The 27,898-nt window shown below is 38.4% G+C and overlaps 1 protein-coding gene across 6 annotated transcripts in view; it reads left to right on the forward strand.

Moving 5' to 3' along the window:
- Window positions 1-27,898, forward strand: part of LOC106088486 (calcium-binding mitochondrial carrier protein Aralar1) — a 102,024-nt gene that overhangs the window by 50,810 nt on the left and 23,316 nt on the right. For 5 of the 6 annotated variants that reach the window (XM_013254008.2, XM_013254011.2, XM_013254012.2 and 2 more), the window contains one exon: window positions 22,460-22,612. In XM_013254008.2, coding sequence (XP_013109462.1) covers window positions 22,460-22,612 — 153 coding nt within the window. Of the gene's footprint in view, window positions 1-16,681; window positions 17,028-22,459; window positions 22,613-27,898 lie in introns of those variants that run through there. The other variant, XM_013254013.2, reaches the window with a different exon arrangement.

The raw sequence follows: 27,898 nt of genomic DNA on the forward strand, positions 1-27,898 counted from the left end.
CATTTAGTGCCAACAACAAAGCAAACCATGACCGAGTATGACGTCTGAGTTAAGTTCATTGAGATGTTGGTGAATGTCATGGAGTAGAAGAGCAGTGTGCTTGAAACAACAACACTAACATCAATAACTTCCTTTCTTAGTGTCAATTTTGTTGTGTGGTTATGAATAATTTTAAGAATTTAATTAATTATTTCAAGGATATAATTACAAGTAAGGAGAATACACTTACACCTGTATTTACCTAGGCTAACCATACACTAGCAATATATACACAAAATCATAACGCAATAAGAGAAAAGGTGAAAAAGATAACTACTTATAAAAAAATTCGGCCAATTAATAGGGCTATGTGATTTATACAAAAACTACTTATGAGACAGGGAAGAAGTTTGGAAGAAATATTTCAAAATGGCTTTCGAAAACAGAAGCCCACAGTTTACATTGCACGTGTGTGGGTGGCCTAGTGCTACAGATTGTGTTGAGCTACTATTGATTGTTACAGCATTTATATGAGATTTCCTTCTTAAGCAGGAGCTAATTTTGAATAAATCAGCTTTGAAAAAAATTCCTCTTTAAAGGGCAGCATGCACTTTAAGCGAAATTTAATTTTCGATGCTATAAGATATGCATTGACATATCCTAAGCGAAATATGGTTGCCCAAAAAGTAATTGCGGATTTTTTAAAAGAAAGTAAATGCATTTTTAATAAAACTTAGAATGAACTTTCATCAAATATACTTTTTTTACACTTTTTTTCTAAAGCAAGCTAAAAGTAACAGCTGATAACTGACAGAAGAAAGAATGCAATTACAGAGTCACAAGCTGTGAAAAAATTTGTCAACGCCGACTATATGAAAAATCCGCAATTACTTTTTGGGCAACCCAATATTAGCTTTGCTTTGTGTTACCAGGTGACATTGAAAGCATTCGAAAATTTCGCCTAGGACATGGCGCATCGACCTCGAGCACATTTCCAGAAAAAGATTTAAAGTTGTCACCTTGAATCTTTAACAGTTAATTTTGTTCAAAAAAATTCCTACTTTTTTCTACTTTCTACCCACTGTGTCCCCCAACATTTCAGATATGAAAATTAATGATAATATTCTCGTATATCTCTTAGCTTACGAGTAGTTTAGCTCAATTGTTTTGTTCTACGTACACAAAGCTAGGCCAACAAAATAAAACAAAACTGAAAACTAAAAACGTAAAGCACTTGACAGTTGGCGTGCACCTCTGCCAGTGTGTTGTGCGTTGTTTATACTGCATTTAACCACAACTAAACCCCTCTTCATCACCGCCCAATGAAGGTCGTTTTGATTATCACACCGCAGATAGAATTTGCATTCGTGAATGAAAATTCTCGGTCATTTATAACACTTGCCGCCCATTTGCACGTCATGGCACGCCCATTACTGAAGATACCTCAGCACATCAACAAAATGCACTCCATTCGAATGTAAATGTGAGATTTTCCTCTATTTTGCCATTTTCGCTGCTATTTATTATAATAAAGTAAATTTGTATAATTTGCCATTTTGGTGTTGTAAGAAAATTGAAATGGTTATACTTTGGAGTGACAGTAATAATAGAAGGTAAAACCGTGGTAAGTTTGACTGCATAAGCCATTGTGTAAAATTTCCGCCAAAACGGATAAAAATTGCGCCCTCTAGAGGCTGAAGAAGTCAAATTGGCAGAACGGTTTCTATAGGAGCTATAGCAAGTTATTGACCGATTCGGACCATACTTGGTGAGGCTGTTGATGTCATCGTGCTAAATATCAGCCAAATCGAATACGAATCGCGCCCTCTAGATGCTGAAGAAGTCAAATTGGCAGAACTGTTTATATAGGAGCTATAGCAAGTTATTGACCGATTCGGACCATACTTGGTGAAGCTGTTGATGTCATCGTGCTAAATATCAGCCAAATCGGCTACTAATCGCGCCCTCTAGAGGCTCAACAAGTATCGGTTTATATGGGAGCTATATCTAAACTTAGACTGATTTTTTCCATTTACAAACCCCAAAGACCTACATCGAAGTGATTTATCTATGCGAAATTTTGAGGTTATCGTGATTTCTACAGGCGAACCACAGTGGTTGCTACAATTGGCCAACATTTAAAAAACTAAAGTCTAATATTTGGTAACATATTGGGTTGCCCAAAAAGTAATTGCGGATTTTTCATATAGTCGGCGTTGACAAATTTTTTCACAGCTTGTGACTCTGTAATTGCATTCTTTCTTCTGTCAGTTATCAGCTGTTACTTTTAGCTTGCTTTAGAAAAAAAGTGTTAAAAAAGTATATTTGATTAAAGTTCATTCTAAGTTTTATAAAAAATGCATTTACTTTCTTTTAAAAATTCCGCAATTACTTTTTGGGCAACCCAATATACGCATACATTAACTCTTAAGAGGTTAAGCATCTGGAAAGTACACATGCGATTGACTCATTCTAACGGTGCTCTTAAAGAATAACACCAAAAGACCGAACATGTAGTGCCACCTTTCGTCATAATCCGGTGAATGCATAATTTATGCCCCCATAGCAGCTACATCGAAATATGGACCAAATTCGGCACAGACTTTGAGTGGTCTAATAAGTACAAGTCATTATTCAATTTTGTAGAACAAAATATTGGTCCTTTCGGTAGCTATATCCAAATATAGGCCAATATGAAGCATATACGACACGGATGTCGAAAAGACTAACATAAGTTACTGTGTCAAATTTCAGCGAAATCGGATTATAAATGCGCCTTTTATGGGACCAAAACTTTAAATCGAGAGATCGGTCTATATGGCAGCTATATTCAAATTTAGACCGATCTGGCTTAAATTGAAGAAATATGTCGAATGTCCTAACATAACTTATTGTCCAACAATTCGGCAAAATCGGACAATAAATGCGACTTTTATGTGCCTAAAACCTTAAATTGAGAGATCGGCCTATATGGCAGCTATATCCAAATTTAAACCGTTCTAGGCCAAGTTGAAGAAAGATGTCGAAGGGCCTCACTGTCCCATATTTTAACAAAATCAGACAATAAATGTGCCTTTTTTGGGCGCAAGACCTTAAATCGGTGGATCGGTCTATATGGCAGCTATATCCAAATCTGGACCTATCCGGGCCATATTGAAGCTGGATGTCGAAGGGCTTAATCCAACTAACTGACCCAAATTTCGGCTTAATCGGTTAATAAATGCGCCTTTTATGGACCCAAGACATTAAATCGAGAAATCGGTCTATATGGCACCTATATCCAAATCTGAACCGATCGGAGCTACATTAAAGAAGGATGTCGAAGGCCCTAATTTCGGCGAAACCGGACAATAAATGCGCCTTTTATGGGCTCAAAACCCTAAATCGAGAGATCGGTCTATATGGGAGCTATAAATCTGGACCTATCTGGGCCAAAATTTTGAACTAATCGGTCAACCAATGCGCCTTTTATGGGCCCAAGACCTTTTATCGAGAGATCGGTCTATATGGCAGCTATATGCAAATCTGAACCGATCTGAGCCAAATTAAGGAAGGATGTCGAAGACCCTAACACAACTCACTGTCCCAAATTTCGGAGCAATCGGACAATAAATAGTATTTTATGGGTCCAAGACCTTAAATCGAGATATCGGTCTATATGGCCGCTATATTCAAATCTGGACCGATCTGGGTCAAATTGAAAAATAATGTCGAAGGCCCTAACACAATTCACTGTCCCAAATTTCGGCGAAACCGGACAATAAATGCGCCCTTTATGGGCTCAAAACCTTAAATCGAGAGATCAGTCTATATGGGAGCTATATCCAAATCTGGACCTATCTGGGCCAAATTGTAGAAGGATCTCGAAGGGCCTAACACAACTCACTGTCCTAAATTTTGAACCAATCGGTCAACCAATGCGCCTTTTATGGGCCCAAGACTTTTTATCGAGAGATCGGTCTATATGGCAGCTATATGCAAATCTAAACCGATCTGAGCCAAATTAAGGAAGGATGTCGAAGGCCCTAACACAACTCTCTGTCCCAAATTTCGGCGACACCTGACAATAAATCGTCTTTTATGGGTCCAAGACCTTAAATCGAGAGATCGGTCTATATAGGAGCTATATCCAAATCTGGACCTATCTGGGCCAAATTGAAGAAGGATGTCGAAGGGACTAACACAACTCACTGTCCCAAAATTTTGAACTAATCGGTTAACAAATGCGCCTTTTATGGGCCCAAGACCTTTTATCGAGAGATCGGTCTATATAGGAGCTATATCCAAATCTGGACCTATCTGGGCCAAATTGAAGAAGGATGTCGAAGGGACTAACACAACTCACTGTCCCAAATTTCGGAGCAATCGGACAATAAATAGTATTTTATGGGTCCAAGACCTTAAATCGAGATATCGGTCTATATGGCCGCTATATTCAAATCTGGACCGATCTGGGTCAAATTGAAAAATAATGTCAAAGGCCCTAACACAACTCACTGTCCCAAATGTCAGCAAAATCGGTTAATAAATGCGCCCTTTATGGGCCCAAGACCTTAAATCGAGAGATCGGTCTATATGGCAGCTATATCCAAGTCTGAACCGATCTGATCCAAATTAAAGAAGGATGTCGAAGGGCCTAACACAACTCACTGTCCCAAAATTTTGAACAAATCGGTCAATAAATATGCCTTTTATGGGCCCAAGACCTTTTATCGAGAGATCAGTCTATATGGCAGCTATATGCAATCAGTCTGTCAGCATGTTTTCCGATTAGACAGTGACCTGTCATGATGGACGCAATGACTAAGACGTCTGTTCTAGCCAGCGATACCAAAGCGGTAGACCTCTTCAAGTCTAGATTAGCCCACATAGTTTTGGAATGCTCACAGCCCCCTCTTTGTGACCATCTATCATTCGTTGTCTTTCGGGTCTGGTCCTGAAAACTTAGCTTACATGTCGCTAGAGGCATAGCCATAGATACCAGTATCCCTGGAATGTGTTAAGGAGTTCCTAGTCTCGCAAGCTCATCCGCTTTACAATTACCTGGGATATCTCTGTGGACCGGCACCCAGAACTGGTGATTTTTGAACTGTCCATCTCTGTTACATGTCGCTAGAGGCATAGCCATAGATACCAGTATCCCTGGAATGTGTTAAGGAGTTCCTAGTCTCGCAAGCTCATCCGCTTTACAATTACCTGGGATATCTCTGTGGACCGGCACCCAGAACTGGTGATTTTTGAACTGTCCATCTCGTTGAGAGATCTGCGACAGTCGAGGGCGGTTTTTGTGTTCACAAATACGTCTGAGAAGATATGGCTGTCTGAGAAGATATTTATGCCAGTTGTGGTTATGACATTATATTTTAGCCATTCCACCACTTCCTTAATTGCAAGGATCTCCGCTTGATACACACTTTAGTGGTCGGTATGACCAATTCTAGATCTTTAGAGAACAACCCAAAGACCACCTGGTCGTTTGGTTTGGGACCATTCGTATAGAAGTCTATGTAACTTCTATTGCCAGGGATATCGTAGTTCCAATCGGTTCTATCAGGAATAGTGGTATAGTAATTTCTATTAAAAAGCGGTTCAGGTAGGGTGTAATCCACACTGCCTGGAACATCGGATATTGTATCAAGGATAACACATTGTCCGTAGCCGCCACATGACCAATGAGAAAGCTCTTTTAACCTCACATCAGTGGTCGCTGCAATTTGGGTAGGCACAATGTCCAGAGGCATAAGATGTAGCATTAAATTCAGTGCCTCAAATGGTGTCGTTCTCAGTGCGGCTGTGATGCGCAAACAAGCCGTCAGTGGTGAGCAGTAGGTGAACTTTTGAAGCGCCGTCCACCAGACCACAACACCACATAGCATTATAGGTCTGACAACTGCAGTATATATCCAATGCATGACGCACGGTCTAAACGCCCAAAATTTGCCAAGTGAACAATGGCTGCCTGGCTGTCTGAGAAGACATTTATGCCAATCAACGTAATATCATATCTTAGCCATTCCACCACTTCCTTAGTTGCAAGGATCTCCGCTTGATACACACTGCAGTGGTCGGGTAACCTTTTCGATGTGACAAGTTGTAGATCTTTAGAGTACACCCCAAGGCCCACCTGATCGTTTAGTTTAGAGCCATCCGTATAGAAGTCTATGTAACTTCTGTTACCAGGGATATCTTAATCGGTTCTCTCAGGAATCGGTTCTATCAGGAACAGTGGTACAGTACTTTTTATTTTTATGGTGGAGGGTAGAAAAATTATATGTATAACACTTGCCTTAAATCTTATCCCTTGAAATTAAGTTTCTATGAACATGTTGTGCAAGGGTCCAAATAGTGGAAAAAATTTGAGACATTGATTTCACTTTTCCTTATTTTTATAAGAATTGTGATTTCATTTTCTAAACTCTCCTTGTAGAACACCCTCTCAAGCAGCGAACTGCTCAATTACATATTAACCTGGTAGAGAAATGAAGGTAAATATATCTTCATTATTTTAGTAAACTTGACAAAGTTTATTCAAATTTAATTGTAAAACATGCGACACTATTCATTGTCGCTTGATGCATTGATACCACCAGATACTCTATGCAAAACGGCATTTTTAATGGGACGGCATTATTAAAATAAAACAAGAACAAAAAACCAATAGTAGTAGTATTAAATCCTTTATAATACATGTCCTTGAATTGAAGGCTGTGTAGGAAATATTATAATGAGGGCCATTCATCATAATATCGTAATGAAAATAAGTCTTAGTTGTATCGAAAACTTCTGTGGTTGTGTTATCAATGACCATGACAAAATCAAAGACTACAACATATTTTATACTGAGATAAAACTTCTAAAATCTAGGGAAGCTATAGGTTAGGTTAAATGGGTTGCCCACCAAAGGTGAGTTCACTCGGAGGCCAATTTAGCCCATTGTGGTACCCTAGAGAGAAAAAGGGAAGAAAAAGAAAATGTGAGAACTCGTACTAGAGGTTATATTGGGTTGCCCAAAAAGTAATTGCGGATTTTTTAAAAGAAAGTAAATGCATTTTTAATAAATCTTAGAATGAACTTTAATTAAAGCAAGCTAAAAGTAACAGCTGATAACTGACAGAAGAAAGAATGCAATTATAGAGTCACAAGCTGTGAAAAAATTTGTCAACGCCGACTATATGAAAAATCCGCAATTACTTTTTGGGCAACCATACACAAATAAATGAAAAATACAGGAGGAGTGGAGAAACCCGAGTGGGGGTAAAGAACCACCTTTCCCTACGCCGAAGCTTATGGCATCTCCCCGTCGGAACCATGTTGTTCCCTCAACAAACCTCAGGATAGATACCAAAGGTACGTCTGCGAGTTTACCCAGATCACAGAAGAAACGGCTCCTCAGAAAGGAGAGCCTACGTCAAGAAAGAGAAAGGGAAGAAAAAGGCAATGTGATACTTCGTACTAGAGTTTATATACGAACAAAATTAAAAGACAGGAGGAGTGGAGAAATCCGAGCGGGGGATGAAGAACCGCCCTTCTGTGCTAGATCTACCTACGCCGGAGCTTGGAGCACCCACCCCGCCGAAACCATCCTGTTTCCTCAACAAACCTCTAAAGAGATATTAGAGGTACGTCTGCAAGTTCATCCAGATCACAGAAGAAACGGTTCCCCAGAAAGGAGAGCCTACGTCTCTGCAGACCCACACAGTGCTCAATAGGCTCCTCCTCATCCTCATCGAGGCAACTCCTACAGAAGTCATTGTGCGGTATACCCATGCGCGCCGCCATGCGGCCTATGGCACAGTATCCGGTTATGAGCCCTGTTAAAGTACTCATCGACCTCTTATCGAACGCCAGCAACACCCTCGTCTTCCTCCGGTCGATGACCGGCCATAGCGCCTTCGCAGTCTGGCAACCATCTACCGAGTCCCACCTCGCCACCGACGCCGCCCTGGCCATCCCACCTACTGTGTTCAGTAGCTCGACAAATGGCATCGACCCCAAGGCCTTGAGCGCCGCCATAGTGTCCATATAAATTCAGAGTTTCGAGGGCGGTAAGCCCCTTGCCAGAATTTCTATTGCGGCCACTGCAATGACACAGACCTCTGCCTGAAAGACCGTACACTCGTCCGGTAGCTTCAGAGACATACTGATATTGAGTGCATCAGGGTAGACCCCCAATCCAGTACCTGACTCTATCTTGGAGCCATCTGTATAAATCGAGGTCTCATCCTCCTCAAGTACACCATCCGCCCTACATTCGTCCCTCTCAGGAAAACAAATCGCGAATGCCTTCACTCCAGTCGGCACTGGTGCCAGGAGTCGGAGATCCTCCTCAGTCTACCCTCCGTATCCATAACACCCAGAATCGAACTGTGGCCGCAACCATCCTCCTTCAGCATGCCGAGCTCTCTTAACCTAAGTGTCTGGCGGCGCAGTTCCAAATATAGGCCCTAATGGGCTGCATATCCAACATTGCCTCCACGTGCGCATCTCAGCGCCCCTGTGATCCCAACGCAGGCCAGTCTATGAACCTTTTCTCGAACTCCTTCACACGCATCCTCTTCCCTACGGCGGTGGGACGCCAGAGCCCCATAGGTCAGTACTGGTCTGACGATGGCCATATACATCCAACATCACCCACCACTTCCCACCGAACATCCTCCTGTAGGAGTAAAAAAGCACACATCGAGGACTATGACTAGGTACTTCGCCTCCTTCGACAGTCGCAGGGTGAGCCCGTTCAAGGACGATAGTCTAAACTCCGGTATCTTATATCTACGCGTAAAGAGCACCAGCTCCGTTGGGAAACCCATTTCTGGTAGCCCATCGAGACAACCTCCTTAGTGACCCTTCCATGATCTCGCTGACTCCATCTTGGAGTCATTTGTGTAGATCGAGGTCTCATCCTCTTCAAGTACACCATCCGCCCTCACTCCAGTCGGCACTGGTGCCAGGTAGTCGGAGATCCTCCTCAGTCTACCCTCCGTATCCATAGCACCCATAATCGAACTGTGGCCGCAACCATCCTCCTTAAGCATGCCGAGCTCTCTCAGCCTAAGCACGACCATGGCGGCGCAGTTCCAAATGTAGGCCTCCCAATGGTCTGCATATCCATCATCGCCTCCAGGCCTGTCTGCGATGTAGATCTTAGCGCCCCTGTGATCCCGACGCAGGCCTTTTTCCGGACCTTCTCAAACTCCTTTGCACGCGTCCTCTTCCCTACGGCGTCCTACCATACTAGTGCTCCATGTGCCAGTACTGGTCTCACGATGGCCCTATTCATCCAATAAATCATCTTGGGAGTCATCCCCCACTTTCTACTCCCGCAGGAGTAAAAAGCGCATAGTGCCTTACGGCTTCCTTCCTCGTACAGTTTCGAAACGAAGACTATGTCGAGGTACTTCGCCTCCTTCGAAAGCCGCAGGGTGACCCCGTCCGAGGAAGGGAGTCGGAACTCGGGTATCTTATATCTACGCGTAAAGAGCACCAGCTCCGTCTTCCTTAGATTGGTGCTCAACCCAATTCTGGTAGCCCACGCGACAACCTGCTCAGTGACCCTCCCATGATCTCGCTGATCGTCGACAGAAACTTGCCTCGGACCAGCAGCACGACGTCGTCCGCATAAGTGATAATCCTCGTGCCGTCTCCACCGAGATCCATCAGGATTTCGTTAATCACGAGGTTCTACAGTATCGGTGAGAATACTCCTCCTTGGGGCGTTCTTCTGGTCACCCGCCTTCTGACCAAACTTTCATCCAGTTTCGCATTAATAATCCTGGCATAAAGCATATTATTTGTCCACTGGGAGATTAAGGGGTGAATACCCGTGCGGTCCAGTAAGGTGACTATCGTCCCAATCTCCAAATTATTGAAAGCCGCCAAAGTGTAATCCTTCTGTCGGGAAAACGTCTCGACCTCCTGTACCACTTCGTGAAGGGTCTCCAGGCCCAGGTCGGTGGAAAAGCACAACACGCATACCTTTGAGGTATGCGTGCTGTGCCCCACTGAAGTTCTCCGGCGTCAGTCCCCCTCTCACCTTCAGGTCAGTGTTTCCAGCTAAAACGATGACAGGCTAATAGGCCTATAATCCTCCGTCGTATTTTGGTTTATTCTTCCCGCCTTGGGGATAAAGACCACCTTGACTTCCCTCCATGCTCTCGGAATGTAGGACCATGCCAGGCTCGCCCTGAAGATCTGATCAAGTCATGGCAGGATGATCCATAGTCCGATAAGAATTGTGCCCCCAGAATCAAAAAGTCTATGCGGAACATGGATTTATATGATAAATTTATCAGCATTATCAAAGACAATTTAGTGTAATGTATGATCAAAAGGTGAAAATGACATACTTTCCACGACTTTTTCCCAAAAGTTGAACACTATTTGAATACGGAAATATAAATTTCTAGCAATTCATTTGAAATGATTAGTTGAGGACTAATCGATAGATAGTTAAACAATGAAACTCTTGATTATAATGATCCAGCCCAATTGTTGTTGCTTTTCTGTTAATCTATTCCAATTGTTATTGTTTTTCGATTCGAACAAATATTATGATTGAAAATCAATTGACGTCACCGAAATTATCTCACACCACTGATGTAAATAAGTCATTGCAAGCCAACGACGACAGCGATGGCCGGGAGACAGACCCCCTGTGCTGCAATGGGGTTGATGCGGTGTCATGAAATTAAAGATTCCATCGTAATGCAAGCAAAAATATATAAAACCAATAAAATGGGAACTGTAAACAGCAAATAACAACAAAAAATATGGATTTATTTTTTTTTTGTAATTGAGTCGTTGCAATGGAAAACAATATGGAAATGCATGGTGGTGATAAAAAAAAAAACAAAATGTTGATTAAAAACAGCATTTAATTGCAAGAGAGGATTGGTTGGCAACAAGGTATAGATTTTTGGAATATAGAAAAAAATCAAGGAAAATATACGAAAAAAGAGATTAAATTAAATTGTATACACTGAAGATTTTTCAAGCCTTCATTTTTGTTTAATTTTTTGAATTTTAAAAACAGTCACGTTTACTTCTTATCAGAATTGTTGTAATAGGCGCCTCAGGCGTAATACCCACGTACGACAATTAAAACCCTTAACGTAAACAATTCATCATTGGATGAGGCTATTCTATAGGTTATTGGCCCTGTTTGTCTGTTTCTCTTCAACGGAGGCCTTATCAGTGGGCGTGAATCAATTCAAAAATTCTCGTATATAAAAATATTACTAAGTATTTAAGGAATGATGCTATAGGATGTTCTTGTTCTCAGTTATTTCTGTAGAATATATTCTATTTCTATAAATACCTTTAGGTATTATATTAAAAACAAGTAAAAAGGCGTCAAGTTCGGCCGGGCCGTACTTTGGATACCCATCACCTTGGGTATATATGTAAACCACCTTTCGTCAAAATCCGGTGAAAAATGCATACCTTATGTTCCATAGCAGCTATATTGAAATATGTTCCAATTTGGACCAAATACTAATAAGTACAAGTCATTGTTCAATTGTGTATAACAAGGGCCTAACACAACTTACTGTCCCAAATTTCAGCGACATCGGACAATAAATGCGTCTTTTTTGGCACCAAAACCTTAAATCGAGAGATTGGTCTATATGGCAGCTATATCCAAATCTGAACCGATCTGGGCCAAATTGAAGAAGGATGTCGAGGGGTCTTACATAACTCACTGCCCCAAATTTCGGCTACATCGGACAATAAATGCGCCTTTTATGGGCCTAAGATCCTAAATCAGCGGATCGGTCTATATGGCAGCTATATCCAAATCTGGACCGATCTGGGCCAAATTGAAGAAGGATGTCGAGGGTTCTTACATAACTCACTGCCCCAGATTTCGGCTACATCGGACAATAAATGCGCCTTTTATGGGCCTAAGATCCTAAATCAGCGGATCGGTCTATATGGCAGCTATATCCAAATCTGGACCGATCTGAGCCAAATTGACGAAGGATGTCGAAGGGTCTTACACAACTCACTGTCCCAATTTTCGGCGAAATCGGACAATAAATGCGCCTTTTATGGGCCCAAAACTTTAAATCGAGAGATCGGTCTATATGGCAGCTATATCCAAATCAGGACCGCTCTTTGCCAAATTTAAGAAGGATGTCGAAGGGTCTTACACAACTCGCTGCCCCAAATTTCGGCGACATTGGACAATAAATTCGCCTTTTATTGGCCCAAGACCTTAAATCGAGAGATTGGTCTATATGGCAGCTATATCCAAATTTGCACCGATCTAAACCAAATTGACGGAAGATGTCGAAAGGCCTAACACAACTCACTGTCCCAAATTTCAGCGACATCGGACAATAAATGCGTCTTTTATGGCACCAAAACCTTAAATCGAGAGATTGGTCTATATGGCAGCTATATCCAAATCTGGACCGATCTAGGCCAAATTGAAGAAGGCTGTCGAGGGGTCTTACATTACTCACTGCCCCAAATTTCAGCAAAATCGGATAATAAATGTGGCTCTTATGGGCCTAAGACCCTAAATCGGAGGATCGGTCTATATGGCAGCTATATCCAAATCTGCACCGATCTAAACCAAATTGACGGAAGATGTCGAAGTGCCTAACACAACTCACTGTCCCAAATTTCAGCGAAATCGGATAATAAATATGGCTTTTATGGGCCTAAGACCCTAAATCGGAGGATCGATCTATATGGCAGCTATATCCAAATCTCAACCGATCTTTGCAAAATTAACGAAGGATGTCGAAGGGTCTTACACAACTCACTGTCCCGAATTTCGGCGACATTGGACAATAAATGGGCCTTTTATGGGCCAAACACCTTAAATTGAGAGATCGGTCTATATGGCAGCTATATCTAAATCAGGACCGATCTGGGCCAAATTGAAGAAGGATGTCGAGGGGTTTTACATAACTCACTGTCCCAAATTTCGGCTACATCGGACAATAAATGCGCCTTTTATGGCCCTAATACCCTAAATCAGCGGATCGGTCTATATGTCAGCTATATCCAAATCTGGACCGATCTGGGCTAGATTGAAGAAGGATGTCGAGTGGCTCAACACAACTCACTGACCTAAATTTCAGCAAAATCGGATAATAAATGTGGCTTTTATGGGCCTAAGACCTTAAATCGGCGGATCGGTCTATATGGGAGCTATATCAAGATGTAGTCCGATATAGCCCATGTTCGAACTTAATCTGCTTATGGACAAAAAAAGGATCTGTGCAAGGTTTCAGCTCTATATATCTATTTTTAAAGACTGTAACGTGATTTCAACAGAAAGACAGACGGACGGTCATGACTACATCGTCTTAGATTTTTATGTTGATCAAGAATATATATATTTATTTTATAGGGTCGGAAATGGATATTTCGATATGTTGCAAACGGAATGATTTTTATACCCACCACCCCACCGAAGGGGTACGCTCTGCGCTACGGTGGCCTCTAATAAAATTTAATTGGACCAAGAAAATTTTAATAGAATTAAGTAAATTTTTTTACTAATATTTTTTCCATTCATTAGTATGAAATTTTCGAAATCTCCATTTTTCTAACGTTTCAAAAAGCTTTTGAATTTTGCAAAGCCACAAACAATCACTCACTCAAATAAATTTTCATTGCCATGAAAAAAAGCTTTTTATACACAGCGTATAGTTTAAAAGCTTTGTACAAAGCACAACGGCGAAAATTAAACAAAACAAACACAGAATAAAATACTCGAACAAGCGATCAAAACAATTGGCGAACTAAGAAGCAAAGAGCGTAAGAATCTTATGATCTTATGATAAGATCTTATGCTCTTTGCTAAGAAGATGATGCAAGTTTCGAATGAACCGCCATAATGCTAACAGATTTTTAATGAGCTAAGCGAGCATACGGTGAATGAGAGACTTAAGAGATAATATAAAAGAGATGCACAAAGATCAAAATAGAAAGTAACCATATGGCATGGGGGCATTTGATAACATTGAATACTGCATGTGGCGAGGGACAAACATCTCAACATACGGTGGTTATGTTAGGTGCCATTTGTTTCAGAAAAAAGTTATTTGTCTGCTTTCTGGTTGAACCATAAATTGACGTATGATAATTATGAGTGAATTTAGTTCAAAAGTAGGGGATAAATATCCAGAAAAAGTAAGAGCGTGCTAAGTTCGGCCGGGCTAAATCTTACATACCCTCAACCATGGATCGCATTTGTCGAGTTCTTTGCGCGGTATCTCTTTTTAGGCAAACAAAGAATAATGGATAAGAATTTGTATGCTTTTGAAGCTATACCAAGTTTTCAACCGATTGGGGCCATAAATTAATTGAGTGTTGAAGACCGTACTAGAAGTCATTGGGTAATATTTCAGTCCATTCCAATAAGAATTGCGCCTTGTAGGGATTGAAGAAGCAGAATCGGTGGATTGGTTTATATGGGAGCTGTATCAGGCTAAAGATCGATTCAGACCATATTGGACACACATGTTGAAGGTCACGGTAAAAGCCGTTGTACAAAATTTCAGCCAAATCGAATAAGAACTGCGCCTTCTAGAGGCTTAAGAGTCCCCTAGAGGCTTAAAAAGTCAAGATCCCAGATCGGTTTATATGGCAGCTATAAAAGGTTATGTACCGATTTGAACACATTTGTACAGTTGTTGGATGTCATAACAAAACACTTTACGCAAAATTACAGCCAAATGGGATGATAATTGCGCCCTCTAGTGGCTCAATAAGGCAAGATCCAAGATCGGTTTATTATTTCATATTAACCGATCTCCCGATTAGACTTCTTGGACTTCTGGGGGGCGAAATTCTTATCCAATATAGTTGAAATTTTGCATATGTCGTTTTGGTATGACTTCCAACAATTGTTGTAAGTATGGTCTAAATCGGTATAAAATCTGATATAGCTGCTATGGAAACCGGTCTCCCAGTTTTACTTTTTGAGCCTCTGGAGGGCGCAATTATTACTCGATTTGCCTGAAATTTTGGAGGTGGTGTTTCTACATGACTGGTGTTTTTCTATTCGAAAAAGTCATATCCGCTTCTACAGGAGCATAGGCTTTCCACCTTAGAGGGCGGTTTTTCTCCCAGATATTTCTCTGGGAAGTCTCCTCGAATACATGGATAGCACGGGATGATATCTAGGTTGCGCAATCCTACACATTCGGTCATTTATGCGTAGACGAGCGGGCACGACTACTAGTGGGCACTCAATAAGACACTCAGGTGAGGGTGGACCGATGCTCAGGGGATAGGATCTTGCCCCTGACTCCCTCCCTGTATTTCTACTTATATACTATATATTTTGCTTAAATATATTCGGTTTGGGGTAAAAACTGTCAATATCGAGCTCCACTCTCTTTAAGACCAAAATTGCCATGGTGAGTAAATAAGCCCTATTTTAGGATTGTTTTATTATGGGTTTGGGACATTCCCTAGGCAGTTGGTACCGAATGTTGATATCACATTCGTGGTCTACTCCCCAATACCTTTCATTTGAGCCCCATATTTCCATAGTCGGCAAATATGACCGGTTTGGGGGTGTGGGGGATGGGGTGGTCACTCAATGACTTGGCCCTAAAAAAATATACCAGATTCGTGTTCTACTCTAAAATACCTCTTAACATTGTCCCATATTGCAATGGTCAGCAAATTAGTCCTATTCGGTTGGCGTTATAGGGGTGGGGTGGCCCCATAGATTTTTATTCCCGAATATTGATATCAGTTTCGTGCTTTACTCTCAAATACCTTTCTTTTGAGCCCCATATTGCTATGGTAGTAAATTTGTTTTTTGGAGGTAATTTTTGGGGAGAGGTAGGTGTTTTGGGGAAGGGGTGGATCCGCCAGAAACTTGGTTCCACATTTCGATATCAGACAATAACAGCTTAAAACACAAGTAAAAAGCCCCAGAAAAATTTTGGAATTGAAAATTGATCAATAATCAAAGAGAGAGAGAGAGAGAGAGAGAAAGAACGAAAAAACTCCAGCTATCCAATTAGACATTTCATTCAATATTTACATCATCTTCTCCCTGCCTCAAAGGAAAAGGGGCTTATCATTCCCACTTCGTTTCATTTATTCCCTGTCTGCTGACACTTTGTCAGAGATAAATAAATTAGGCAGAAAATAGAATAGAATAAGATAAAACTTGTTTGATAATACGCAAAGTTGGATTATGTTTTGTTGTTTATTCATGCATAAATTTTATGCATACTTTTCTAATTACCGGCACCTGTCCACGTTCACAGTGAATGTTTGAATGTTTTTCAATGTTGCCAATGGAAATCTCTTTTAATTGCTCAACTCTACTCTTGGGCAAAGCCAATAAGAGCATAAAACCGCCGCACCTCTTGAAATTCTAAAACGTTGCTCTTATATTTATTTATCTTTACGAAATGCCAAAGGCTGAGAGTAAGAGAAAGGAGAGTGGTCACGCCAAACAAATGGGGGCTTTTGTGAGTTTTATTTGTTTTTTTTTTTTGTGGACTTTTTTTTTTTTGTTGAAGTTCTTACTGCCCTCTACCCGACCACCAATCCATCAACTAAAAGTGTGAAGTGAAGAGTGTTTTAATTTTTTTTGTTCTTGTTTAGGGGGTAAGGGGTATAATGTTGGCATTTAATTCTCACTGTTTGTAGAAGTCTATTGGCGTTAAATGAGTTTAGTTCTTATTTCGTTGTCTCGCTGCGGTGTGGTTGCTTTTGCTTCTGTGGCTCCGTCGTAACCAAGCAAAATTACCTCTGTCTGGTTTGATAAACGTGTGCGTTCGGTTCTTTCAACGTGGAGTATTAGTTTGCGTAAAGATTTTTCGTTTATTTTGCTGTGCTTCAATTTGTACTTGAAAAAAAAAAGATACCACATAGAATTTATAATTGCAAAAAGTGTTGTATAAAAAAGTTCCTAAAGGAATATCAAAAGCCAATTGTTTACAAAAACAAAGAAAGTGAAGATCAGTAACAAAGCCATAAACCTCAAAAGTGATTTTTTTTTTTGATCCTGAAAAGGCGAAATTATTTGATTTACCAAAATGCCGCTTAAAAAAGCTCAAATTGTACGTGTGTTGTGTGTGTTTTTTTTTCTTGCTGTCATTATTCATACTTACTATGTGACAATTATCTGTGTTGCCTCTCTCTCTCTCTCTCTCTTCTTAAACCATGAAATATACTGCAAAAAATAATGTGATGCTCAATCAAAGTTTACATTAAAAATCTGAATTTGATGGTTTAAGTGATTTGATTTTAGCACAAAAAATGTAACTTTTGATAAGGTGACATCAAACGCAGGAATATGGAGCCAGTTTTAGGGTTTCGTACCAGGTTTCCATAAAATTTCGAAATAATGGGACTTAAACTACATTACATATAACTTGCTTTTGTTTTTCTCTTTCGTTCTTTTGTCGCGATCAGCTGTCCGCGTGGTTGCCACATGAAAGGCTTACGGCAACAAATGTTTTGCGTTTTCAAAAATTTTCTGTCAGCCATAAGGAAGTTTTTGAGAGTTTTATACATATTAATTCAAATGCGATAGGCGGACGAAGTCGACCCTAGATTTGTCAGAATATAACTTCCACATCTCCTAGCGTACTTTACGTACTTGTTTAATACAATTTTTAGCTCCAATATATACCTAATATTTGGAAGCATGCGATGGTCATTGCAAATTCAAATTTTGCCATGAACATTCGACTAAGGAACAGGGGCAAATTATTCACATAACAATGAGTGCAGTCCGATTCAAGTTTAAGCTCAATGATAAGGGGCCTCCTTTTTATAGCCGAGTCTGAACGGCGTGCCGCAGTGCGACACCTCTTTGGAGAGAAGTTTTACATGGTATAGTACCTCACAAATGTTGACGTCATTAGGAGAGGAAAACCACCGCTGAAAAATTTTTTCTCATGGTCTCGCCAGGATTCGAATCCAGGCGTTCAGCGTCATAGGCGGACATGCTAACCTGTGCGCTACGGTGGCCTCCCGGTGCGAAGGTCGTTCCCAACCCCAATTCCAACTTAGATTATCGACCGATATCAATAGAGATGGTTCTAACCTTTATATTCACCACCATAGGATGGGGCTATACTAATCTGGTCAACTAACACCTCGAAATATTCGTCTAAGACCCCATAAAGTATATATATTTTTGATCGTATCGACGTTCTGAGTCGATCTAGTCATGTCCGTCCATCGAAACCGATCTCCCGATTTGACTTCTTAAGCCGCTAGATACCGCAATTTTTGTTATGACTTCCAACAACTGTGTCAAATCGGTCTATAACCTGATATAGCTCCCATTTAAACCGATCTCCCGATTTCACTTCTTGAGCCCTTACAACCCGCAATTTTTGTCCAATTTTACTACAATTTCGCACAAAGTGGTTTGTTATGATTTCTAACAACTGTGACAAGTACGGCCCTAATCGGTATATAGCCTGATACAGCTCCCAAGCTTTTAGCGTTCTAGGCGTTTTTTGCCTGTTAGGACGAAGATCATTAAAATTTAAAATTTTTGTTTGTTTCTCTTTCGAGACGAGCTCAATGATCGGAGATGTCTGTCATTACAAAAATACATGCATTGGGAAAAGTACAGCTAATAGACAGGGTTGTCGAGCGTGGTTAATGTGGTAATTGTATCATAGATGTGTTTTCGCTATTAATACGATTCATATACAACATACCAACGCACAGCCCTTGAAGCCATCACACCTAATATGATTGAAAAGTCTTCTAACCAAAGACGAAACTAAAGACGATAGTGGTTGGTGTGTGTTGCTATCTTTGGCTTTCCTTTTCATTTGCATCTCCGATCATTGAGCTCGTCTGGAAAGAGAAACAAACAAAAATTTAGTTTGTATAAATTTTTAGCGAATTCATGGTGGTGGGTTCCAAAGAATCGGCTCGGCCGAACGTTTGTAAACACCGTTTACACTGCTAATTGAATCCGGATTTAAGGCTCTCGTCAGCTGATTTTAAAATTAGAAAACAGATGATCGAGACATTAAATCCGGAATTTAAGAACAGTGTAAACGGGATTTTACTTGTGCGAAGGGAAGGAGATTACTTATCTTTTATTGACTCAAATTGTGTTGCCTCGTATCTTATGTACGGGAATAGTTGCTGTGTTTTATTTTGGAATTTTATCCAGAACATTTGATTTGGGCTGAATAGGACTAAAAAACAGAGAAAGTCTCCAAATACTTGGAACCGTAGGTTCTAGTCTTTAATCTTTCATCCTGGTTGCTGCTTTGCTGACCTCACTCTGACTCAACTGTATACATAATATGTCCTCTTTAGGAATTGGTTCTATCATTGGAAACAGTAGGGAAATTCTCTTCTTCATATTCTTAGCACATGATTCGTAGTTGATTCATTTTGACTTTTGAACATCACGATTCGCTCACTCTCACATATTTTCATTTCTTTCTTCTTCTTTGGCAATATATGTTTGTCCCTTCTTCTCCCGACACTTGGACCCTATTTTTATACCCTCCACCATAGGATGGGGGTATACTAATTTCGTCATTATGTTTGTAACATCGAAATATGCGTCTAAGACCCCATAAAGTATATATATTCACCATCCTCATGACATTCAAGTCGATCTGCAATTTTGCACAAATACTTTTTATCAGTGTAGGTAGGTGGAATTGTAAATGGGCCAAATCGGTCTGTGTTTTGATATAGCTGCCATTTAAGCCGATCTTGGGTCTTGACTTCTTGAGCCTCTAGAGGGCGCAATTCTCGTCCGATTTGACTGAAATTTTGCACGTGGTATTTTGGTACCACTTCTAAGAACTGTGCTAAGAATGGTTTAAATCGATTCATAACCTGATATAGCTGCCATATAAACCGATATTGGGTCTTGACTTCTTTAGCTTTTAGAGGGCACATTTTTTATCCGATTTGGCTATAATTTTTGCGTGTGGTGTTATGGTATCACTTCCAACAACAGTGCTAAGTATGGCGCAAATTTATTCATAACCTGGTATAGCTTCCATATAAACCGATCTTGGATCTTGACTTCTTCAGCCGATAGAGGTCGCAATTCTCATCCGATTTGGTAGGAATTTTGTACAACGCCTTCTCTCATTACCTTCAACAATATGATCTGAATCAATCTATAGCTTGATGCAGTTCCCATATAAACCGATCTCCCGATTTTTGCGCAATTTTTTCGGAATGGACTGAAATATTACACAGTGACTTCTACAATGTTCAGAATTTAACTAATTTATGGTCCGAAACGGACTATAACTTGATATAGCTCCAATACCATAACTGTTCTTATTCATTATTCTTTGTTTGCCTAAAAAGAGATACCGCGCAAAGAAGTCGACAAGTGCGATCCATGGTAGAGGGTATATTAGATTCGGCCCGGACGAACTTAGCACGCTCTTACATGTTTTACATTAAAGTCTCATATTGTACTGATTCTATTCACTTCACCATATATATTGAAATATGATTTGATAGTGGTATTGGATTACTAATAAAGTAAAAACAAACATTTGCATAAATCGGTTCACCCATCTCTGATATACCGCAAAACTGGGAATCCTTTCCCCGAAAATTAATCTTTCATGGTTGTACCTGAAGGATCTTAAAAATGTTTTACCTGTAAACTTTGAACCTTTTTGGAGTTTTGTTTTACTGACCCATTTCTATCACTCTTACTTGAAATATTCCAATGCGCAGACCATGCGCCTGTAATTTTTCACTGTTTAGTTCGGATATTTCTTTATGGACGCTCATTTTGCTACCATTGGATCTAAGAAATTGTTCTTATGCAAAATTGGAAAATTTGGGCATTAAGGAACAGGGGCAAACTTCTCACATATCAATGAGCGCAGTTCGATTCAAGTTTAAGCTCAATGATAAGGGCCTCCTTTTTATAGCCGAGTCCGAACGGCGTGCCGCAGTGCGACACCTCTTTGGAGAGAAGTTTTACATGGTATAGTATCTCACAAAAGTTGCCAGCATTAGGAGGGGAAAACCACAGCTGAAAATTTTTTCTGATGGTCTAGCTAGGATTCGAACCCAGGCGTTCAGCGTCATAGGCGGACATGCAAACCTTTGCGCTATGGTGGCGTCCTTCTTATTAAATATAAAAATTAAGATTTATTTTGTATATATAAAAAAAAAATTCGCTTAGAATATGTCAATGCATTTCTGATGGCAACGAAAATTTTGCTTGAGCTTCGTATCGGCCTTAAGGCGGTAATGACGACCCTGTATTTTTCTCTGACATTCCAGGCGCAGACTGGCAAATCATGGTCCTTAAGTCTTTTGCCCGTTTTTGAAGTATGTGATATTTTAAGGTTACTTCCAACTATTTACAAATACAACAAATTTTGCCCATGAACATTTCACTAAGGAACAGGGGCAAACTTCTCACATATCAATGAGTGCAGTCCGATTCAAGTTTGAAAGCTCAATGATAAGGGGCCTCCTTTTATAGCCGAGTCCGAAAGGCATGCCGCAGTGCGACACCTCTTTGGAGAGAAGTTTTACATAGCATAGTACCTTACAAATGTTGCCAGCATTAGGAGGAGAAAACCACCGCTGAAAATTTTTTCTGATGGTATCGCCAGGATTTGAACCCAGGCGTTCAGCGTCATAGGCGGACATGCTAACCTCTGCTCTACGTTGGCCTCCAACTATTTACCAACTTCCAACTATTTACCAACTGAAAACAGCAGAAAATGTTGCTGTTTTAGCAAAAAAACTACTACTTTTTAATTTAAACAGCCTGCTGTTAGCAAATATTTTTGCTATTTTTCAATTAAATCTCTTTGAGCGTACATACGTACATACGTGGTTAAACAAGCATAGGCATAGTACGGTTATAAGAAAAAAACAAGTGTTTCTTTTTAAACATATTTGCCCAATTTAACAATAAATGTTTTTATATATTCTTTGCATAACTGAAAATAATGGAAACAGAATTATTATTAGTTTTGTGATTTTTTATATCTAAACATGTATGGGATTTAAAATGTTTCTGGCTTTGAGGTTTAATAAGTTTTAATTCCAGTGTAAACAAAACCTTACTCTCTGGGGAAGTTCACCTTCAGATGCTCTTCAATTCTATCTATAAAACTTAAATCAAAGAGAGAGAGATAGAGAGAGAGAGTGAGGAAACACATGTAATTTTCGCGAATCGCGATGTATGCATATGCGTTTGGGTGGTAGATAAACGATGACCTTTCTGCAGTTAATAATTCATTTTTTAATTTTGCCCACACACTATCTTCTCCCTCTCTCTCTCTCCTTCACTCTTCCCCAAAATACTTTTTCTTTGAGTTCTGTTGAGTTGTGTATTTGTGTCATTTGTTATTATTTTATATATATTTTATTGTTGTACCTACTCCTATTGTTGTTGTTATGTGTGCAGAAGTTTTTTTTTTTGTATTTTATCTTAAATTGTGAAATCATATTTAATGTTGACTTTGTCTTTCTGTTTTGCTTTCTCTTTGCTCCCAACCAATAGGGTTCCTCGTTTTTAAAACGTGCCAACACTGAAAAATTGCGAGAAGTCTTCCAGAAGTACGCCTCACATCAAAAGGATGGTGAATATTTTATGACCAGCGAGGATTTTGTGCGAAAATTTTTGGGATTATTCACAGATGCTGCATTTAATGATGTAAGTACCCACTACACCTTTCCTCCCTCTCTCTTGTAGGCTATCTCACGAACCGAATCTTCCTAACATTTAGCATTTTGACCACCATAAACAATGGCCAGAAACAATAAAAAAAAAACGAATAAGACAGAACAAAACAAAAGCCACGATGAAATTTACTTTGAAAATAAGTGCACAAAATAAAATAAATCACAAGACCCATTTGTTTAGTCTCTTTTTGTTTTTTTGCTTGCAAAAAAATGCCGCGAATGGCACTGGGCCAATAAAAAATGAAAGCATGTTTACATTGCTTACTGTTTGTTGGGTAATTGGCTTGTTGGTGGTCAATAGACTGTTTGGGATTAGCAAGAATGAAATGTATTTTGAGATAGAAAGCATTTTATCAAGTAATGATATTGTTTTACACGACCATAGGCACTTAGAAAGTTGTTATAAAGTTTAATTTGCAAAAAAAAAAAAAAATAAATAAAAATAGGGCAATAAAAATTTCGAATTATATTTGGAATAACTAATTTATTTTATAAACTTTTTTATTGTATTTTTTTATTATTTTTTTCCTATTTTTATATTTAATACAACTCACTGCGTTTTGTATCATTACATTTTAATATATATTTTTTTATATACATTACTTTATTTTATATTTTATTTTTCACATGTATTTTTTTTTATTTTATTTTATTTTATGTTATTTTATGTTATTTTATTTTGTTTTATTTTATTTTATTTTATTTTATTTTATTTTATTTTATTTTATTTTATTTTATTTTATTTTATTTTATTTTATTTTATTTTATTTTATTTTATTTTATTTTATTTTATTTTATTTTATTTTATTTTATTTTATTTTATTTTATTTTATTTTATTTTATTATATTTTATTTTATATTATTTTATTTTATTTTATTTTATTTTATTTTATTTTATTTTATTTTATTTTATTTTATTTTTTATTATTTTATTTTATATTGTTGTATTTTATTTAATTTCATTTCATTTCATTTCATTGTATTTTATTTTATTTTATTTTATTTTATTTTATTTTATTTTATTTTATTTTATTTTATTTTATTTTATTTTATTTTATTTTATTTTATTTTATTTTATTTTATTTTATTTTATTTTATTTTATTTTATTTTATTTTATTTTATTTTATTTTATTTTATTTTATTTTATTTTATTTTATTTTATTTTATTTTATTTTATTTTATTTTATTTTATTTTATTTTATTTTATTTTATTTTATTTTATTTTATTTTATTATATTTTATTTTATTTTTTTTTTTGTTTTATTTTATTTTATTTTTTATTATTTTATTTTATTTTATTTTTTATTATTTTATTTTTATTTTATTTTATTTATTTCATTTTATTTTATTTTATTTTACTTTATATTTTTTTATTTCATTTTATTTTACTTTATATTTATTTTTTTTATTATATTTTCTATATTGTTTTGGCATTTTAAGACCTATTTAATTTTTTTTTCAATCGAAAATGTATGTTCAGTTTGCAATTGCTGCAATTTCGATGCGATTTGATTTTTTTTATTATTATTTACCGTCATAAATTTTATTTGAAGAAATAATTTTTAATATGCTGTCCCTCTTATCAATTATGACCATATCAGCATTATTGCCAGCAATAAAACGTGCAATAGCCCCAGTAATTCTTGGACTTGAATTTGTTAGGATTTATTAGAGGTCAAGTTTATTTGAAATGTTTCAAGAATATATGTCGAGTATTTGAATAGTTCAAAGTCGAAATATGCGCATTTCGAACATGGTTAGGTTAAAATTTTAGTCATATATACGTAGGGATAAATAAAGAAAAAAAATTAACAGCTATTGGGTTGCCCAAAAAGTAATTGCGGATTTTTTAAAAGAAAGTAAATGCATTTTTAATAGAACTTAGAATGAACTTTAATCAAATATACTTTTTTTACACATTTTTTCTAAAGCAAGCTAAAAGTAACAGCTGATAACTGACAGGAGAAAGAATGTAATTACAGAGTCACAAGCTGTGAAAAAATTTGTCAACGCCGACTATATGAAAAATCCGCAATTACTTTTTGGGCAACCCAATAAATAAATAAAAATAAAATTTATATTTAAATTGAAATATTTATTGGGTTTTGTGTTAGGTTAAGAAAGATCTGTTAAGAATTAGGCCCGCCAGAGATTCAAGAACTCAAATCATATGAATTTTTTATATGAGAGATTTTTGTTGCAACTTTGATTTTTCGATTTATAATCTCAGCCGACCTACATCGGAAAATCAGCACAGAAAGAATATGCGGACAGACGGACAATCAGCACAGAAAGTAAACGCGGGGCCATTGACCCATTATGACAATATTTGACAGTAGAAGACGAATGCGATTTCGAAGCCAAGTGTTTGGGGTTCCGCCCTAAAGCACCTCCTAAAATGAACTTCATTTCCGATTATGGCAATATGGAGCTCAAATCAATGGTATTTAGGAGTAAAAAATTAATTTGATATCTAACCCTCCAAACAGTTCATTTTTAACGACCATTGCAATTGGGGGCTTAATTTAAAGCGATTTGGGAGTGAAGCACAAATTTAATATCGATATTTGAGTCAAAATGCCTGTCGTGTCATCTCTAAAGAGCACTTCTCATTACCCTAATTTTCAAAAAAAAGACAGAGATTTAAAAAGCTATTCGGTCTAAATTTTTTTGCACCCTTACTTCAGTCACTTCAACTTGAACTCCAATATTTTGGAAAGGTCAAGAAAGGCCACTCTTGTCCAATAAACCTGCAAGAGAGCCATTGGCAAAAGTTGGGGATTTAGACCGTGTGTCATGCATTGGGTATATACTGCAGTTGTCAGACCTAGAATGCTATATGGTGTTGTGGTCTGGTGGACGGCGCTTCAAAAGTCCACCTATTGCCCAATACTTAAACGGATCCAAAAGATGGCTTTTTTGTGATTCGCAGCCGCACTGAGGATGACACCATCTGATGCACTGCATGTAATACTACATCTTATGCCTATGGACATTGTGGCTGCCCAAATTGCAGCTACCACTGCCGTGAGGTTAAGGAAGCTTTCTCATTGGTCATGTGGCGACTACGGACAATGTGTTATCCTTAATGTTCCAGGCAGTGTGAATTACACCATACCCGCCAACTCTAGCCGCTTTTTGATAAAAATTACAATTCCTAATAGAACCGATTGGAACTACGATATCCATGGTAACAGAAGTTATATAGACTTCTATACGGATGGTTCCAAACTAAACGACCAGATGGGCTTTGGGGTGTACTCTAAAGATCTAGAACTGGTCATATTGAAAAGGTTACCCGATCACTGCAGTGTGTATCAACCGGAGATCCTGACAATTAAGGAAGTGGTGGAATGGCTAAGATATAATGTTATTTTGACGATTGGCATAAATATCTTCTCAGACAGCCAGGCACCCATTAAATCCCCGGAGAAAGTATTTCTGAACCTCCTCCCTCGATTGTCGCAGATCTCTCAACGAGATGGCTGAACAGTTCAAAATTCACCTGTTCTGGTTGCCGGGCCACAGAGATATCCCAGGGAATTGTACAGCGGATGAGCTTGCGAGACTAGGAACTACCTTACGCACTCCAGGGATGCTGGAATCTGTGGGTATGCCTCTAGCGACATGTAAGCTTAGTTTTCAGGACCAGGCCCGAAGGACAACGAATGATAGATGGTCACAAAGAAGGGGCTGTGAGCATTCCTAAACTAGGTGGCCTAATCGAGACTTGAAGAGATCTACTGCTTTGCTGTCGTTGGCTAGAACAGACGTCACAGACATTGTGTCCGTCAAGACAGGTCACTGTCTAATCGGAAAACATGCTGACAGACTGAAGGTTGCCAGCAACGACTTTTGCAGAAGCTGTGGGGACATCAAAGAATAAGAGACTATAGAACACCTTCTGTGTGTGTGTCCCGCACTAGCAGTGAGAAGGAGTTCCACTTTAGGTTCTCATTTCTTTGAGAATCTGTCTGATTTAGCGGATGCGAACATTTGGAAGTTATTGGGATTTTTAAAGCTATCTGAATGGTTCAACGGTAGGAACTAGAACTAGAACTACATCTTCCTTCTTCTGTTCCTGTGGTATCACAATGGACGAAAACGTCTAAGTGAGTCTGATTGCAGACTGCCACTTTAACCGTACCTAACCAACAGTAACCTAAAACAAAACATATTGTAGTTTCTGTTGTTGAGGTTGGGTGCCTCGGGGGACACACAAAACCCGGCAAATGGATATATAGACTAATCACGATAATATAGGGTTCAAAAGAAAGGTGCTTGAGAGATGAAACGAATTTGATATCGAATTGAAGAGCCATGCGTTTGTGGGTCGCCCACTCCAAAATACCTTCCTAACTTCTCACATATCAAGGAGTGCAGTCCGATTCAAGTTTAAGCTCAATTATAAGGGGCCTCCTTTTTATAGCCGAGTCCGAACGACATGCCGCACGACACCTCTTTGGAGAGAAGTTTTTCATGGCATAGTACCTCACAAATGTTGCCAGCATTAAGAGGGGGCCGCAATATGTGACTTATATAAAAGCTTTTTAAGAGTAGAGTACCAAATTGATACTAATTTTTGGAAAAAAAAGACCCTTGGGAGTACAGTAAAATTTTGTCCATGAACCGAGTAGGGGCAAACTTCTCACACTTCAATAAGTGTTTTCCGATTCAAGTTTAAACTCAACGATAATTGACTTTGTTTATAGCAAAGTCTGAACGGCATGCTGCAGTGCGACACCTCATTGGGGAGAATTTACATGACCATGTATGGCTTGGTACCACGCAAGTTTCGCCAGCATTAAGAGAGGATAACCACCGCTTTAAGTTACAGTGGCAGAAATTCGATATTCACATTCAGGGGGACGTGAACCCACCCTAAAATGACGTAAACCGTGTATACCAATATACCTTGAAAAACACTACATCCACTATAGATGGTATATGTTTTTCTACATGAAAAAAGATTTTCTCCTTTATAGCATGGGACGGTCTATGTACCATAGGATGGCAGAGGGTATAGATACAAATTTAAGATTTTTGGAAAAATGTTTAATCCATTTAATTTAAACAGATAAGTATTAAAATTCCATGAATCGAATTAAATTTTTCAAAAAGAACATATACAAATTTTTTACATTTCCTTGTCTGTCTATATGCATGCGTATTTCCATATTGATAATTACTGTCTCATTTGGCGCAAATCATATAAGTGTGTGCGAGTTTTATTGATAAGAACGTAACTTTGATTTA

Source organism: Stomoxys calcitrans, chromosome 2, assembly GCF_963082655.1.
Source record: "Stomoxys calcitrans chromosome 2, idStoCalc2.1, whole genome shotgun sequence".
NCBI classification, from domain to species: domain Eukaryota; kingdom Metazoa; phylum Arthropoda; class Insecta; order Diptera; family Muscidae; genus Stomoxys; species Stomoxys calcitrans.